At 43.5% G+C, this 19,012-nt stretch overlaps 1 protein-coding gene across 1 annotated transcript; it reads right to left on the bottom strand.

The window, feature by feature from the left end:
* Positions 1-9,804: 9,804 nt before the first annotated feature.
* On the bottom strand, positions 9,805-18,747 carry CB2H6orf52 (chromosome B2 C6orf52 homolog). The gene is made up of 4 exons (XM_045500893.1): positions 18,677-18,747; positions 18,283-18,460; positions 13,623-13,668; positions 9,805-10,161 (listed from the first exon to the last, which is right to left on the bottom strand). The coding sequence occupies exons 1-4, from the start codon at positions 18,745-18,747 to the stop codon at positions 10,013-10,015; spliced, it is 444 nt and encodes a 147-aa protein (XP_045356849.1). The 3' UTR covers positions 9,805-10,012.
* Positions 18,748-19,012: the final 265 nt, after the last annotated feature.

Genomic DNA, 19,012 nt, shown 5'->3' with positions numbered 1-19,012 from the left:
TTATACAATCAGAAGCCCTAAGGGGTATGAGGAAAGTCATGTGTGTTTAATTCGCTGGCCAGGTGATATTCTGATGCATGTTCACCTTCGAGAACTGCTGCCATTGCTAAAATCTTCCTTTATTGTTTCATGAGAAATCCAACTAAGTGGCTTATATGTTTGAATCCCTGTTGTATATATTAAGTCATATTTATTAAAATGCTAATGACATATTTCATTTAAAAAATGAAATCTCGGGGCACCTGGGTGACTCTGTCGGTTAAGCATCTGCCCTTTGATTTCGGCTCAGGTCATGATCTCACAGTTCATGAGTTCAAGCCCTGCATCAGGCTCCATGCCTGCTTGGGATTCTCTCTCTCCCTCTGTCTCTGCCCCACCCTCACTTGCACTTGTGCACGTATACTCTGTCTCTCAAAATAAATAAACTTTAAAAAATAATAAAAAATGAAATCTCTAATGTATTAAATTTCCATATCTCCTTAAGTAAAAGATGAACAGAGGTGGACCAGGAAGAGAGTGGTTCTGGGTTAGTTGGTTTGTCTGCTTTTTTTTTCTTTTAAAATTTATTTTATTTTATTTTTTTTAAATTTTTCTTTAATGTTTTATTTATTTTTAAGACAGAGAGAGAGAGCATGAGTGGGGATGGGGCAGAGAGAGAGAGAGACACACAGAATAGGAAGCAGGCTCCAGGCTCTGAGCTGTCAGCACAGAGCCCAAAGCGGGGCTTGAACTCATGAACTATGAGATCACGAACTATGAGATCACGACCTGAGCCGCAGTCGGACGCTCAACCAACTGAGCCGCCCAGGCACCCCTAAGGTTTATTTATTTATTTTGAGAGAGCACACGTGCTAGCAGGCAGAGGGGCAGAGAGGGAGGGGGGAGAGAGAGAATCCCAAGCAGGTCCTGGGCTGTTGGTGCAGAGCCTGACTTCGGGCTCGATCCCATGAACCCTGAGATCAAGACCTGATCTGAAACCAAGAGTTGGACGCTTAAGCAACTGAGCCACACAGGCGCCCCACAGGGGATGTAAAGGCATTTAGAATGATAGACTCTAGCTAGAATAATTGTGTCTGGGTCACAGAGCAAGTGGTCAAGAATGAACAGCTCTGAAAACATGCCAGCAGATCCGAAGTAACTATTTCATCTTAGAGATTTATTCATGTTTTTTTAAATATAATTTATTGTCACATTGGCTAACCAACAGCGAGTACAGTGGGCTCTTGGTTTGGGGGGTAGATTCTCGTGATTCATCACTTACATACAACACCCAGGGCTCATCCCAACAAGTGCCCATTTTCCCCTCTCTTACCTTAGAGCTTTAGAGTTTTAGGACTCTCGGGATCTTTGGAAATCCTCTAATCTTCCTCATTTTTATCGATTTGGAAACCAAGAGACTAAATGACTCGCCGGTGAGAGGCAGAACCAGGAACAGAACATGGCCATCCTAACTTGGAGTGTAGGATTTTGTCACTATAATGTGCTTCCCCTAAAATCTAGGGGTTTTTTTGTAGTAATAACAACATAAACCCCAGAAATCCCTTGTACTAGGAGATCGCTGTTATTGCTAACATTTGGCGAGCCTTCTCCACTCATGTACATATTTGTTTGATGCAGGACCATTTATAAAATTCTTTGGTATATATAGTCTTCTCTGCTCGGGCATCCCCCTTAATGGCTATACAAATAGGAAAATGACCTCCTATTTGTGAAACACAATAGAGGTCCTCTCTGGTTTTGTTCTCAGTCACGTTCAAAGGAACAGTCTGTGGAAAGCCCTTCCTCCCTACACCCTTCCCCTTCCTCTCTGTGCCAGAACCCAATAACTCATTTTTCTCAGTCAGTGGTTTTCACAGCTGGGTGACAAAGTCTCACTGGTCCTTGGCAAAATAAGAAGAAAAACAAAGCGTAGCTAGTGTTTTCTAAAGCTGGATTTCTTAGGTTTAAAGTGCTGTCCTTTCTTTGAAAGTAAGTTCTTCCTCTTTTGTTTTGACATTCAGATGCCATATTTAAAAATGAAATGATGGGAGTGGATGATGGAGATCACTGAAATAATAAAACCAAGAGTTGGCCATTATATACAGATTTCACTTAAAAATTTTTGTTCTGATCCATGAAATCAAAATGTCTGTGAGAACGACATCTCCAGCCATTGCTCCTTTAAAAGTACTTCTTATAAAATAAAATAAAATAAAATAAAATAAAATAAAATAAAATAAAATTAAATAAAATTAAATTAAAAAATAAAATAAAATAAAATAAAATAAAATAAAATAATCTGTGATGAAAAACCAGTTTTTTTCACTCCAATCAGTTGCGGAGCGATGTCTTTGTAAAAGATAATGAATAAGTTATTAGAAATGCTGCAGCAATATTAGATTGCTATAAAAGTTTCTATACATGCTCAGTTTCTGGGTTAATTTTGCTGCAGATCGGCGAGGAGTTGGAGGACCAGCACAGGTCGGCAGAACACATTTTCAGTACACTAAATGTTTAATTTACAGCATAACACTCTTTACAACACCAGGCCCTGCAAAGGTGTGATGGGTAAAGGGGTTCTACGGTCCAATCCATTCAGGAAACGCTCAGAGCCTTTCACCTGCTGATATGCGGAGTAATATCACAGTATTTCTTGAACTTATCTGGCCACAGAACTACCACTCCCTTCTTCGGTAGTTCATCTTTTTTTTTTCTTTTAAGGTTTTATTTTTAAGCAGTCTCTACACCTAACGTGGGGCTCGACTCACAACCCTGAGATCCAGAGCCACGGGCTCCACCAACTGAGCCAGCCAGATGCCTCAAGTAACTTTTTAATGTCTTTCTCTGAACTCTGGCGTTCCATAGATCACAGTTGGGGAAATAGCGCTCTGGAACATAGCGTATGCCCGTCACTTGGAGGAGACAACTCATGTCACCTTCCTCATGCTAACTTTCCATTTGGGGCTCGGAAATGAGCCGTACCGGAAACGTGTGGATGTTTTGGTGTGCCCACACTTCTTCCCATGACTGCACCTCATTAAGAAGCAAAATTAATCCAGTGTTTTCCACTCCCTGTGCCAACTGATATCACTTGTGAACCTTGCTTCACTTCTATTACTACACCTGCTGTTCCAGTGAAACTCCTGAGCCTTGATAACCTTTCCCCTTTCTCTTAGCCCAACCAGTTCCTTCCTGTAGCTATTTTCCCTCATGCTTTTCTGTTGTGCCCGTGAATTCCCCACTTGGTTGTCAGGCAAAGCCATCTTTAGCCTTTAAATTCTTCCTTTACACTGTTGCCAGAGTCTTTTTAAAAGTCCCAAATCCAAGCATGGCATGCCTCTGCTTCCAACACTTCCCTACCTTCTCGTTAGAGTCCTTTGACAAGGGACAAGAGCATCTGAGCCCCATGCCTCCCAACTCTGGACTATCTCCACCTGCCATTGTGTGGTCAGAACCTGGGAGCCCTTCAGGTGAGTTTCACCGCAGGGTAGGATGGCAGCTGAAGGAGTAAGAGAGATGAAAAAAGGCTAGAGGAGCACAGGACATTTTGAGATCAGACTTCCCAAGGGGCTAGCAGCATCACCTCTGGCATACCCTAGGTTTCTGTCAAGGTGGACAGTTGTGGGGAGGAAGAGAGCAATGTATGGCTTCTAAAGTTCTTCCAAAGTTCTACCTTGGACAGAGGAGGTACTTGACAAGAAGGGACTACAAGAAGAAGAGTAGCTTCTTTGGAAAGTATGTAATGACCTCAGATCCACTGGGAGAAGGGAAACCCTTCACTTCCGAAACTTCCAACTATACACATGGCATAACTATTGTGCCGTCATAAAGCATGGTCATAGGGGCCACAAAGCCACTGATAACTTTAAGGAAGTCCCCTCACGATGAACATCGAATCACCCAAACCCTTGCTTCCTGAACTATACAAAGATGGTTAGTTGAAACTAAGGTACAATCTGAGACAATAGAAAACAAAATAAGATCGACTACCTCCCGTCGAGATTTATTTCTACACCTTGATCCCATTATAACTTCCACAGTACTCTGTATATCTCTGGGGCATGCATTACATTTTATCTTATATTTTAGCCATTTGGGAAGTTTCTTCAGCTGATGAGCCTTTCCAGGTATGATCAGATGCCTGATTCATCTTGCAAACCTAAAGTATAACGTATAATAATACGTGCTTATCGAATAAATTAGTGCTATAAATTTCTGCGACTTCTCAATTTGAAACTTCCATTCTCCACAGAATTCTATTTCAGATTCACCCCTGCTGCTCACGCAAACAAATGCAGTTGATAGATTCACTTGCAATGACCTGTTCATTGAAAATGAAGACAAAGCATATCTTGTATAATAAAGTTACTCATTTTAGCGAGTCCAAAGAATCTAAAATGCCTTCTTTTTCAGAAACGTAAGACGTTTTTGTTTTGGTTACCATTTTACTGTGTGTGTCTTGATGTTGTGTTCATGCATGGTCACTGTTACCGAGATATGAGTGTCTATGGACCTGGTGACTTAAAGTGGATCTGTAAATCTTCCAGCAAGTTTGCTAACAAGTTTGGATTGGAGTCATATCCATAGGAATGCCTAGAAGTGAGGATTCAAGAGAGAGCCCTAGATCAAGTTGAAGTCCCAGGGGAGCCAGATTGGTATTTGCTCCCAAATTATGAGCTACTTCTTCAAAAATTTATTTCTTTAAATTCCAGGTAGTTAACATACAGTGTAGCATTGGTTTCAGGAGTAGAACCCAGTGATTCATCGCTTACGTATAACACCCAATGCTCAGCCCAACAAGTGCCCTCCTTAATGCCCACCACCCATTTAGCCCATCCCCCCCAACCTCCCCTCCAGCAACCCTCAGTTTGTTCTCTGTATTTAAGAGCCTCTTATGGTTTGCTTCCCTCTCTCTTTTTATCTTATTTTTTCCTTCCCTTTCCCTAGGTTCATCTGTTTTGTTTCTTTTTTTTTTTTTTAATTTTTTAACGTTTATTTATTTTTTGAGAGACAGAGACAGAGCATTAGCAGGGGAGGAGCAGGGACAGAGGGAGACACAGAATCCGAAGCAGGCTCCAGGCTCCAAGCTGTCAGCATAGAGCCCGACTTGGGGCTCAAACCCACGAACCGCGAGATCATGACTTAGGCCGAAGTCGGACGCCCAACTGACTGAGCCACCCAGGTGCCCCGCATCTGTTTTGTTTCTTAAAGAATATGCTACAAATAATAATATACAGTAAAACCTTGAATTGTGAGTAACTTGTTCTGTGAGCACTCTGCAAGACAAACATTTCTAACAAATTTTAACTTGATAAATGAGCGATGTCATGCTATATGAGTAGTACGTGATGCCGGGTGTCACATGATCACAATGTTTCTTGAAATTCGCTTTGATATACAAGTGCTTTAGATTACAAGCATGTTTCCCAAATGAATTATGCTCGCAAACCAAGGTTTTACTATATTGCAATTAGAAACAGTAACTCTCATTTTGGAATATGTGCTCTATTTTCATCATAGATCTTGCCTACGACACATTGCAGACCTGTGGCCAGCCTGTGAACTTGCAGTAACAATATCCTCAAGGTCACTCCCAAGGCAGATAACATTACAACAAATTTCAATCTTCTGCACTTGGTACCTAGTCACAAGTGGCTTCTTTCTAGTGTTTAACTATAAATCTAACCCATTTAACCAAAGTCATTATGTATTTTGTGGGTTGTCCCAATGAAGGAGATAAAATTGGGTGCCTTTTCCCATCTTCATGAGAGGAGGATCCAACTATTTCATGCATGGATAGAAAGTCATCGTAAAGCAAAGCAGATCTTTCTGGTTGTGTCAAAAATCACTAGGTGACTGGATAGTCATAGAAGTACAGGCCAAGATGGGGCGCCTGGGTGGCTCAGTCGGTTGAGCGACCGACTTCGGCTCAGGTCATGATCTCACAGATTGTGAGTTCGAGCCCCACATTAGGCTCTGTGCTAACAGCTCAGAGCCTGGAGTCTGCTTCCGATTCTGTGTCTCTCTCTCTCTCTCTGCCCCTTCCCCACTCATGCTCTGTTTCTCTCTGTCTCAGAAATAAACATAAAAAAAATTTTAAAAAGAAGTATAGGCCAAGAGCCTTGTTATCCTAGGAGAAAGGTCCTAGGAGAATTTTGAGAGCTTTGTGAAAATTGGTCTTACTTCTTAGCAGAAGAATTGGTCACCAGGAAGAAAGAAGACAGTGGAACTGGCCCTTGAGGTGGTGATCCTCTGGGTCCTTCCATGGCCAGATGGCATTTGGGGAGTGTGCTAGTGAGCTGAGAACACTAATGGCCAAGAGCCCTATTACTCGGAGCTCAGGCCTATTTCTCCCAGGTGTCGTCATAAGAGAATGTAATTCCCAGACACTGTTTTGCCTTCAAAACCTGGGACATTCATATCAGCATTATTTGCAATGGCTGAAAGGTGGAAGCAAACCAAGAACGTCCACTGACGGATGAAGGGAGAAACAAACTGTGGTGTATACGCACAATGGAATATTGCACAGCCATAAAAAAGAATGAGATCTTGCCATTTGCAACAACGTGGATGAACCTCGAGGGCATTATGCTAAGGAAAATAAGCCAGATACAAAAGGTCACGTATTATATGATTCCATTTATATGAAATAGCCAGAATAGGCAAATCCATAGAGACACAAAGTAGAATGGTGGTTGCCAGGAGTGGAGAAGCAAGAATTGTGGACGTAGTATTGACGTACTGAGTTTTAAGTTTTGCAGGTTGAAAAGAGTTCTGGAGACCAATGGTGGTAATGGTAGTGTGTCAAGGTGAATGTACTTAATATCACCTAATTGCACAGTTAAAAATGAGTATGACAGTAAATTTTATGTTATGTGTATTTTACCACCCCCCCCCAAAAAAAAGAAGAAAATTAAACCTGCTGCAAAAAGTGTTCTGTTCCAGCACCTGTGAGGGCAGCCACTGCAGAGAGGTCAGTTCCCACCCCCCAACCTGGGCCAGATCTTCACTAGAGCGGGTGGGAGCTTTGCCACCCCGTAACCCCAGTCTCTACCTTTCTCTAGGGCTGAAAGCCCGAAACTTACCCTCCAGTAACAGCAGTAAATTCATGAAGCCATCCATCTCCCCTCTCCCATGTCTAAATCCCTCCATGGGAAGTGCCTGAGTGTAAGCACCGTTTGACTGAATGTGACGTTTCTTAACATGGGTAAAAGAACAATCCTTTACATATCTGGTCGTTTCAGCACGCCTGTCGGCACACAAGGTGAGTAATCAAGTAAGCGGTAAGATGCACTTAACATGAAGCTCAAAAGAAAGGTCTGTGCTGCAAACATATGTGTGGGCTTCTGGTACAGGAAGTGGATGAACACATCCTGAGAAAAATGTAGACAGAGCATGTGTCCTGGGAGGTTGTTAACTAGCAGAATGGAAATAGAGACCGCCACCCAAGTGTTTCTAACCTGCCCACATGGGATGACCAAATTAAGAACTTGATTAAATTCAGACACTTTGGGTTGCAATGAAGGAAGCTAACCAACAAGGGAATTGCATCGGAAATGTAGGGATTCCTGAAAACAATAGTGTGCAAAAAAGAAAAGTGAGAGAATACACAGCACCTGACTCTCTCCTGCTAGCCCTTCTATCTGCTTCTCTCTGTAAATTCACCGTATCCCACAGTAGGAGACATTGCTACAGCAGCTCCTGGGCCCTATCTCTCCTAACTTCACCACCAGAGAAGGACTGAGTGTCTTCAGAAATTCGAGGAAAGCTCTGATGGATTGAACAGGGTCGTGAGATCACTCTGGCCAATCAGCTGAGGCAGGTACTGTGGCTTAGGCTGCAGCCCAGGGATAGGACACTCATCAGTTGTGATCAAAAGGAAGGGTCACCAAGGACAGGAAAGACGTCACCAGAATCCCAAGATTTGAGTCAGAAAAAGATTTCCTAGAAAAGATAAGTTGACTGACAAAACCAAGTGCCGACTGTACAACATGCAGATTATTGAGTCAGAAGCCTGTTTATAGAAGGTACAGTGGAGAAAGGAGGTAGTGAGGCCAGCCACATCCCCTCTCCCTCGGGTTTTGAAGACAGATCATATCTCGGTAACTACGGGACTCCTGCTGGGCCGTGGCTTCTGCTGCTGAAACCCTAACGGAGGTCACTCAGGGAAAGCCGAAGCATTCCATTGGGTCTCAAAGCACCCCACAACGATCAGTGTATACCGCCAGATGCCCAACCCTAGTCAGCTCTCAGCACCTCCTCCCTCTTGCATCACAAGAAGGAGCCTAGTCTTCCCAGTCCCCATCTCCATGAAGGCTACTTAATGAGAGGCAAGGGTCCGTAGGTCCATACAATCCTAACCTTGCCTCATCAGACACTGGGGATTCCATCCCACCGGCCCCCTGGTTTTCTTGTTCTTCCTAGAGCAAAACATAGCAGCACCGGAAATTAAGACATTTTTCCAAGCAGTCATCTCTAAGAATGGAGCACAAGTTTCCATCTTCGGTTTTCTTATCTCTCTACTTGCAGCACGGAAATATCGCCTACCCTTGCTCTCAGGGGCTCATCTGCTTGGACACAATAACCACGAACAGAACTGCAAATTCCACTGTTGATTACCTATGGCCCACACTGATCCACAAAATAGGCCCAATGGGGGTTATCACAACCAGTTAGATGACTGACTGTTAACCCTCAGCAGAAGGACTGAACAGGTCTGACCACACCGACCAGTGACTGATGATCACTGTTTACCCAGAACTTTAGTAGAGGCAGGTAACTACACCAACCTCTGGTATTTATGTAAACAATGTTGATGCTCTGTGAAGATCTTTTTGTTCCTCTTTCTCTCTTTTAGAATTAGAGCTCCTGCCCCTTTTTGAGGTTGGAATTTGTTCCAATTGGCAGCAATCGTTGCTTTTCACACTCCCTTTGCCACTGTCTGGTTACAATCACGAGAGGGGTCCTTTGCTGCTCACACTACACTTTGTCCCCATCATTGCTAATTTGAAAATTCGGAAGAATCCGTTCATCTCCAACGGAGGTATCAGGCCGTTCTTGCTTTCTCTGCCCCACGACCCAGCATTTGCTACCTCCCAAGTTACCCTCATTCCACTTGGCATTAGAGAATGTAAAGACATCCTCGTGCTTGGGCTGGATGTTTATCTTTTCACAGGATTAATAGTGACCAGCAGAAGGAAAACAGCGGCAGTCTGGACTATTCCAGCCACAGGACGGGAGACTGTTCACCATATGCATTTATGCTGATGCTTTCGCTTTATCTTTCACTATCTTCTTGTAAATCTAGATCTTCCGAATCAAATGTCACCAACTTCTGCATGTCATAATATATATTTCCCCACCAAACTGAGCTTCAATTACAGAGCGGCCCCCAAATTTTCAAGCATACTCATTCTCCTGTTAACTTCTGGCCATCAATTGCCATCAAGCCAGATTATGTGATTCCACACTCTTTACCCATTTACACATCTATCCACTAATGCCCCAACCAGAGGCTCACCTCTTATTAAACCTATTTTCAAATGTCATTAAAAAAAAAAAAAAGTTTATTTTGGGAGAGAGAGAGAGAGAGGGAAGAGAGAATCCTAAGCAGGCTCCATGCTGCCAGTGCAGAGCCCAATGTGGGACTCGAACTCATGAACTGTGAGACTGTGACCTAAGCTGAATTCAAGGGTCAGTTTCCTAACTGACTGAGCCACCCAGGGCTCCAAACCTATTTTCAAATGTCTTACAGTGCAGCTTACTCTACCATGATAGTTATGTGACCTCTTCTGGCACTTATTTAATATAACACACTTCCAGAAATGGATATGCTGGTAAAGTTTATTTACATTACGTTCTATCATGTCAGTCACATTTAAGTCCTGGAGATTTGTATTTACATACAGCATAGAGTACATTCCTGGCAGAATTCTTTTTGTCTTAGCAAAACAAAAACAAAAGCAAACAAACAAACAAAAACCCCAACAAAACAAGATGCAATTGATCTGACAGTTGGGTAGCTTAATGAGCCTCATGCTTCTTTGGGGGTCTCATCTGGGATTTTAGAATGAACCGTATCCAAAGGCTGCCAGTGGCAACTCATGAGAGAGTCATAGAGTTCCTCACTTTTCACCATAAACTCCTTGTTCAGTTCTTCAATATTCAAATGAAGATCTGGGTCTGCAGAAGCCAATAACGCATATGGAAAAAAAAAAAAAAGTGTTACAGGACACATATTAGAAATGGCTTGAGAGTTTCATAAAAACATCAGCAGGAAAATATTGCAGACGTTTCACGTTAGAGTTTTTAAACTGCGCGTTTCCTTTCAAGAAGATTTGAAAAAAGAAATGGGAGCTGGGAAAGTAGCATGACCAGGCTCAACCAGCATCCCTGTGGTGGAAGAGATGGAGAAAATGGGCGGATAAAGAGATGTTTTGGAGATGGATGGACAGTATTTGGAAATGGGTTCAATTTGGGGCAAAAGAGAAAGGGAGGGTCAAGGATGCGCCCTAAGTTTCCAGCACGAGCACCTGGGAGGACACGACACCAGCGAGCCAGGACTAAATCCGCAGAACGGGGCTTTGAAACAATAAACATGTTGCTTTATTTGCTTAATTAGCAGATTGACGTAAGTGAATAAATTGTTTATAGCAGCCCATTCAGAAACAGAGGGGGGCACAGGCTTCCTTCTCTGAAACCTGGAACCCTATGGTGAGGTGGTGTTAAGTTACCATGAAAGCGTCAGACCTAGATATTCATTCCAAGTTGTCAGGTTTCCAAGGTGCTGAATGCCATCCGTTTTTTCCTCTCCTTGTACTGAATGTAATTGAAGCAGCCCTTGCTGTGTTCCTCTGTAATGTTTGCAAGCCTTAGCTCATTCAGGACCATAATTTTTACTTCCTAATACTCATAAGGGACCACACTATTCATTTGTATTTGTATGCCTGTCCTGGACTAAATATTTGTGCCCCCTAAAATTCATTGAGACACTTACTTCCAATGCAATGGTATTTTGGAGAAGAGGCCTTTGGGAGACAATCAGGGCTGGATGAGGTCATAAAGGTTGGGCCCTAGTCTCATGGGATTAGTGCCCTTATAAGAAAGGACACCAGTGATGGTATTCTATGTTTCCCCCACCATATGAGGACATAATGAGAAGGAAGGTGGCTGTCTGCAAGCCAGGAAGAGAGCCCTCACCAGGCACTGAAGCAGCTAGTACCTTGATATTGGACTTCTCAGTGTCCAGAACTATGAGAAATAAATTTGTTATTCAAGCCACCCCGTCTGTGGTATTTTGTTACAGCAGCCTGAGCTGACTAACATCCTTCTGTGCTTTTTTTTAAATTTTTATTTATTTATTTTTTTTTTGAGACAGAGAGAGACAGAGCATGAACGGGGCAGGGGCAGAGAGAGAGGGAGACATAGAATCAGAAGCAGGCTCCAGGCTCTGAGCCATCAGCCCAGAGCCTGACACGGGGCTCGAACTCACAGACTGCGAGATCGTGACCTGAGCTGAAGTCGGACGCTTTAACCGACTGAGCCACCCAGGTGCCCCCTTCTGTGCTTATTTTAGAACCAAGATTATCAACCGTCATCATAGGCATAAAGCATCATATAAGTTTCATGAGCTACTTCCCACTTTTCTTCCCTGGAGTCATTCGTGACTGTGTTGTCTGCTTTTTATTGTTTAGAGCTTCCCCTCCCTTTTTATCTTTCCTTTGAGAGCATCTGGTCATAAAATTAGATTTTTTTTTTTTTCTGAGCTTTCTGAAATTCTCTTTCTTAAGGTCATGCCCCGGGGTTCTTTCCTTCACCGTTATGGGCAGGTGTTTGTGAAAAGGCTCCTGATTTAGGTTCCTGGTCACAGGAAAGGTGTCAGGACCACATCCATATAAGTACTGCCTGTCCTCTAACCTGTGGCCTAGAAACAGACACAGTATCGTCAGCTATGAACCCCAGATTAACGATTTAGGCCCTTCCAGTGACATTGACCCTAGTGGTAGAAGAAGCCCATAAAAGACAAACAAATACATCTTCCCTAAGCCTGGTGGACCTCTAGACCAGGCTAATCCAGCAGCCCCTATCCACATGTGGTTATTGAGCACTGGAAATGAGGTTAGTCCTTATCAGATATGCACTGCATTGCACTGCATTGCAAAAACTTGGTATAAGCTTTTTAAATTCCTGGGGTGTCTGGGTGGCTCAGTCGGTTGAGCATCCGACTTTGGCTCAGGTCATAATCTCACAGTCCGTGAGTTCGAGCCCTGCATCAGGCTCTGTGCCGACAGAAATATTTCAAGCATTGAAATTAATTTCATCTGTTCCTTTTTAGTTTTTGTTGTTTTTTTTTTTTTAATTTGGCTACTAGAAAATTTAAAACTCTCTATGTGGTTGGATTTGTGTTTAAATCACATTTGCCCTGGACAGAACTCCCCCCACTCTACGAAGAGCTTATACTAACCATCAAAATTGCTATTATCTGCCAGATAAAGTTAAGACACTTAAAAACAGTTTAGAGCTATTGTCACACTTTGTAGGAGGTTCGTTTTCACATCCCATTCCACAGATGGGGCCCTGATGTCCTAGAGGGGAATTTGCCTGGAATTACAGAGCTTGTCAGGGAGATTTGAACCCAGGCGGTCTGCATCCAGAAAGCACACTTATTGTGGGTCTTTCTCTGTAATTTTTATACCGTCCACAGGACTGGAGAAGGCAGGGAGAATGGACTCAGGCTTTAACCAGAATGAAATTCCCCTGAGAGATGGAATGCATACCTTTTATTCACATTTCAATCAAATGTATTTGGATAAAACTAGAACTCCCCCATAGCATTTAAAGATTTCTTTTAAACATCAGTTTCATTTCATTTGAACACTGAGCACCTGTTGACTTGCTGACTTTGTATTAGTCACTGGGACTACAAAGACAGCTGTTCTCACCTTTGATGTAGTCACGAGGCAGTGGGGGGGATTGGTCTTGTGGGGGTCCCCTGGGGGTGGAGGAAACCACCAGATGGCCATGTGATAACACAGGCAGGTGGTAAGAAACTGGCAAAGGTGTTCTGAGGGTCTCTTCTATTTTTCTTGCCTGTAACTTAAGTAAAACAAGCCACACATTTTCTCCCCTTCCTCGATTAATAATAGGGTCCTGCTCTGGGCATTTCGTGCCCATGCACTTTCTTTCTTTCAAAATAGATCAGGAACTACAAGGAGCACTGCCTAACCCTACAGACTGGGCCCGTGAGGTCCCCCAGGAACCAATAACCCTGAGGGAAGTTAGGAAGGCAAAGTCACAGTGATCACCTCCTACTTCTCCCCTTAAAAATCAAAATTAAAGCATTACTAATCCCAAAGTTTAAATTTATGGAGGCAACTGATCTTAAAAACAATTTATTGTCTTTTTATTGTTTGGAAATGTCCCCATTTCCTAGTCCTTCAGAAAGACCCAAACAGGTGGTTTAGCTCAAGCTTCCCACAGAAACAATTTCCAAAAACCAGATGAACTGCTGAAGAAAATGGCTTACGCAACCTACGTAGGAATTTTCCAGTAGAATCTCTCAGTTTCGAGCCAGTTGAGTAATGAGTAACCTTGGGAATGGATTAGTTTTGTTTTCAACCATGGCAACACAGGGTTTACGTTACCTTCCAGTGGGTTTTCATCTTGCTTTTCTGCCAGAGCCGTGCTTTCCTACAAGGAAATCAGTATGTTAAGAAAAAAAATAAAGATTTACTATCAACACACGGTTTTAAAGAAAACACTCCCTGTCAAAAATAATATCTAAGACACTGAACTCCCTTTAGATCAAATTTGTTTTGAATTTTGATTTGAAGAATCTTTAAGTAATAATGACCACAGTTATGAAATAGGTAATCTGAGTCAACAGATGAAAAGTCACAAAGGAGGAGCATGCCTAACCAAGGCCTCTGGCCTCCCTGAAGCTTCTGGAACTAACTGGCATCCTAGGGCCTGGGCTAGGAACTAGACACCAGGGACCCTGGCATCCAGACTCCACAGTCCCTGCACTAAATGCCCAACTCTCTGTCTGGACCTCTGCCCCTATTTCCAGATGACGACTTGTAAAATCTTCACGAGCATATTCTCTCTAGAGCCTTCTAATCACACCTGGACCCCACAGCTCAGCTAAGGACCAGGACAATAGGTGCTTAAGCAGATAACAGAGACTATAGAAGAGGTAACCAGTCAATGAGAGAAGTAAATTCGAGAAGCACTCCCCAAATAAATCTTGTTTGGTTAACCCAGACCCTATTGGCTCTCCTGGGACAGGGTAAGTTTCTATGACTCCTCTCCATAGGCACCTGTTGGGAAGTGTTTCTGTTAAAGATGTACAGCTGTTCCGAGGAACCAAGCCATCCAGGAATAGCCCAGGTAGCTCCTGGGACCCAATGAACTTCACGAAGCCTCCCTTGCTAAGAAGAACACGTTTATACTGAAAACCAAAGAGCCACTGTCTCTTCTTTTCAATCTGTCAGAAAGCAGCCCTCCCTTTCACTCTGAAATAGGTCCTGGTTTGGAAAATAAATTATGTAGTTACCATAAGTTTAATCTCACCATTGGTGTATTTTTTCCTATTTAGAAACAGCTAAGACAGCCAGAATCTGGGCTTAAAGGAGGCCTTTCTCATAACACAATGCCCGAGTAACCTCACATTTCCTCCTTTGCAACGTGTGCTCAGGTAACTGTGGATCTCACCTGACCAGGATGCAGGGAGCAGGTGCTCCATGGAGACAGAGCATTCTCTCTGGTGTGAGGGTCACCTGGGCAGTAAGTACCTGCTGTTCTTGAAGAAGGGCACATCTAGTAACTTCTGCTAGTGGTTTTGCTAGTGTTCTGCTAGCAGAGTGCTAACTCTGCTGGTGGGAGTGTGGGACCATTGTGCTGAAGGAGCCCAAAGACCTGAGAATCATTTTGAACACATCCACTCCCTCTGATCTAAAGACACAATGTCAAAACGCACAGGGCTCTTGGGAGGCTAACCTCTTATTCTGGAGACACAAGCGTTAAGAACACCAGCATGCCCTAGAGGGGGAAATGGACAATAGAGCTAGGACATCTGGCAGAGGTCATCCTTTCTTAGGCAAGAATAAAGCGAGGGCACTCGGGAGTCAAAGAGGCCCATGGCAAAGCCTCACCGTTGTGAATACTGCTGAACAGCTTCATAACTGGGGACTCCCGCCAGGAAAGCAGGCAGGTGGCACAAGTGTGCTAACCACAGCCACGAAAGTGGATAGATTTCTAATTCTTGACACTGTGTGTTAAGAAAGGAAGGAAGGAGGAAGAAAGAAGGAAACAAGGAAAGAAGGAAAGAAGGAAAGAAAGAAAGAAAAATGCATGTTACGGTAATTTGACAGGAGAGTGGGATGAAAATCCCAGCAGGTGTCAACAAAAACGAGAAGAAAGAGGCAGGGGACAAGGAGACAAAAATGGCTAATTTCTTTTAAAAATTTTATTTATTTATGGGGCACCTGGGTGGCTCAGTGGGTTAAGCATCTGACTCTTGATTTCAGCTTGGGTCATGATCTCAGGGTTCGGGGATTTGAGCCCCGAGTCGAGCTCTGTGCTAACAGCACAGCGCCTGCCTGGGATTCTCTCTGTCCCTCTCTCTCTGCCCCTCTTCTGCTTGCCTGATTTCTGTCTCTCAAAATAAATAAATAAACATTAAAAATGTTTTTATTTATTTATGTTTCTTTGTTCCTTTGGTGGTGTTGTTTCTTACTATCTTTTCTTTCTTTGGTGTTAATTTTGTTTTCTCATGAGTGGGCAGAAATCAAGAAATACTTTCATTTTTGAAGTTGATAATGCAGTCAAACCTATACTTCTCTATTTAAAGATAAGGGTAACCACAGGAAGACACATAGACTATCTCCCAAACTAGCAAAAAAGAGAAGGGGGTAGAAGAAAAAAATGTGCTAAAACCTCAGGTAATATAGCAAAATTTCTTTTTTAAGTGATGCAACATCAAACATCTGCTAACAGGGTAAAACCCGATCTGGGTTTAAAAAGAAAAAAAAAAAAAAACAAGAAATAAAACAAGATATTTTATATAGAAGAAGGCACGTCTAAAACAGACTTGAAAAATTGAAAATGAAAGTTTGGGGAAAAAAAAAAAAGAAGATACCAAGCAAATGTAAGTTCTAAAAACTGAGGGTTGAAATATTAAATCCAACTCTGGGTTTAAGGTACAGGCCATCCCATGAGGAACACTAGGAAGGAAACTGGAGAGAAGACTAACACTTTGACCGCTCAGTGCTAATTTCCATAATAGGCAAGCATCTGCACAGTCAGATATAAAGGGGGTATAACTAACAGAAAGAGAGGTAGACAAAGAACGTCGATGAGGTCACAGAACGCAGGTATCATCAGGCAACAGCTTAAAAGGTATTTGCCCTCAATGGAAGGCAAACGCCTTCCACTCCTGTCACGTTGGTAAATTGCACACGGAGAGGCAAGCACACTCACAACAGCAATGATAAGTGTAAACATAGGCAGGCTTTTTGGTGAGTAATTCGCGATCTGAAATTTTCAATGTTACATCCTTTAATCCCGACCTTCTACTTCCGGCAATCTATCCTTAGGCAAAGAACACTCTGACAAATGCTTGGAGATCCGTAAACGTTTGTTGAAGTGCTAAGAACATTTAAAATGTTAGCCCCCAAGGGATGAGCTAATATCACAGCACGTCCAAATGGGCAACTTTTAAAGAAAGCTCTTTCAAAGGGGGGACATCTCGGGGAGGCTGGGTGGCTCAGTTGGTTAAATGTCTGAGTCTTGACTTCCACTCACGTCACAATCTCATGGTTCTTGAGTTCGAGACCCTCACTGGGCTCTGTGCTGTCAGTGCGCCTCTGTCCCTCTCTCTCTGTTCCTCCCCTGCTTGCCTGCATTGTGCGCTTGCGCGTGCGCGCTCTCTCTCAAAAATAAACATTCAAAAAAAAAAAAAATTAAAGGGGAACATCTGCTAATGCCACCTGCCAGCAGAAGCAAGCAAGGAGTAAACCAGTATGTACTACACAAGTTCATTCTTGTTCAGTTCTCCGCAAACAGAAATAAAGCCCAATCACCCTGATTTAGCAAGAGTAGAAGGGAAAAATCTAGAGGACATGGGTGTCCTTGAACAGGGGTTTCTTCTAACTGGGGAGGAGATGGGGAAGCGGAAAGGGACAAGGACTGGGGAAGCTTTCTCTTATTCTAACACAGAAATCTGTGCCATTTCATAAATAGCTCACATTAGTAACCAAAACATTAGAACAGTTCTTTTTAATTTTTTTTTTAATTTTTTTTTCAACGTTTATTTATTTTTGGGACAGAGAGAGACAGAGCATGAACGGGGGAGGGGCAGAGAGAGAGGGAGACACAGAATCGGAAACAGGCTCCAGGCTCTGAGCCATCAGCCCAGAGCCTGACGCGGGGCTCGAACTCACGGACCGCGAGATCGTGACCTGGCTGAAGTCGGACGCTTAACCGACTGCACCACCCAGTCGCCCCCTTTTTCATTTTTTTAAAATGCTTATTTAATCTTGAGAGAGAGAGAGGCAGAGTATGAGTGGGGAAAGGGCAGAGAGAGAGAGAGAGAGAGAGAGAGACAGAATCTGAAGCAGGCCCCAGGCACGGAGCTGTCAGCACAGAGCCCCTAATTCACGAGCTGTGAGACCATGACCTGAACCGAAGTCAGGCGTTTAATCGACTGAGCCACACACATGCCCCTGGAACAGCTCTTAAAAGGATGTTCATGTTTTCTGCTATTACAAAACAAAAAAACTACCTCTAGTCCTATTTTAAGTGTTTAAGAGTAAAATCAAGGGGCACTTGGGTGGCTCGGTGGGTTAAGCCTCTGACTTTGGCTCAGCTCATGGTCTCACAGTTCATGAGTTCGAGCCCCATGTCCGGCTCTGTGCCGACAGCTCAGAGCCTGGAGCCTGCTTCGGATTCTGTGTCTCCCTCTCTCTCTGTCCCTCCCCCAACTCACAGTCTGTTTCTCTTCTCTTTCTCTCAAAAATAAACATTTTTTTTTTCTAAAAAGAGTAAAATCAAATGAGTGGTAATCTAAAATTTAGCAGTAAGAATTTAAGCATGGACTTCATCAGCCTATAATTTTGTTTTTGGAAGACAGTGATGATTTAATTGTGGGCAAATCATCAGCTTTTCCTCTCTGGCATTGAAATGGGGAGCAAAAGCCATGGCTGTGGGAATTTGAATGAGAGCATCCGGAGGTGTGAAGGTAGGAAAAAGATACCTCCATGCTGGGCTCACGGACGACACAGGATTCATTTCAGGGAGGGGTACCTTAGGTGTGACCAGACTTGCAGCTGGGCGTCCGGAGGTCTCACGCACAGAAAGGTTGTGTCCATCTCTCTCTGCTGCACAGCCGTAGTCATAGCCAGAGAGGGAGTAACCGCTGTGCTGCTGCTCAAACCAGGTGCCCGATTGGTAACCCAGGCAGGGCTGGAACACCGGCTTCCCCCTAATGAGCCGAGGGGAGACAAGAATGACATCACCAAGCAAGGTAGAATCACTCAAAACTCTTCTTTCCCAGGAAGCTGTGGTAAAGATGATTTCTGCGTTAACTGTTTAAGGACACCAATTTCCAAAGCGATGGTTTGGAAATTGCCAAAAAGCACGGAAGAAACAGAGCATGGACGCCCTTTATTTTCACTGGGAGTAGGACAGACCAGCTCACCTTTGCCAGTGCCAGTAATAAGTACTTGGTTGAGCTATGCCACAGCCTGCAAAACTCTCCTGCCCAGCCATTTATCCAGAAACTTCGCAAAGAGAGACCAGGTATCCACAGTTTTTATTCGGGAGGCAATAACTCCAGCTCTGGGGGCTAAAGCCTCTCACCCAGCAAATCTCTCTCCCGACTGCCAGAGAGAGCAATTAACAGAGGAGCAGTTCCTGCTGGGTGATGAATTGCTTGACTTTTGTTACAATGGGGTTAAGGCATGCGTGGGGTAGGAGTCTATAGGGGTCACCTGGGGGGACCTTCTGCACGCTAGCAGCTGGCTCTAAGCTTGCC

The sequence above is a fragment of the Leopardus geoffroyi genome, chromosome B2 (genome assembly GCF_018350155.1).
Source record: "Leopardus geoffroyi isolate Oge1 chromosome B2, O.geoffroyi_Oge1_pat1.0, whole genome shotgun sequence".
NCBI classification, from domain to species: Eukaryota; Metazoa; Chordata; class Mammalia; order Carnivora; family Felidae; genus Leopardus; species Leopardus geoffroyi.
This window is presented reverse-complemented; position numbering and strand designations above follow the sequence as displayed.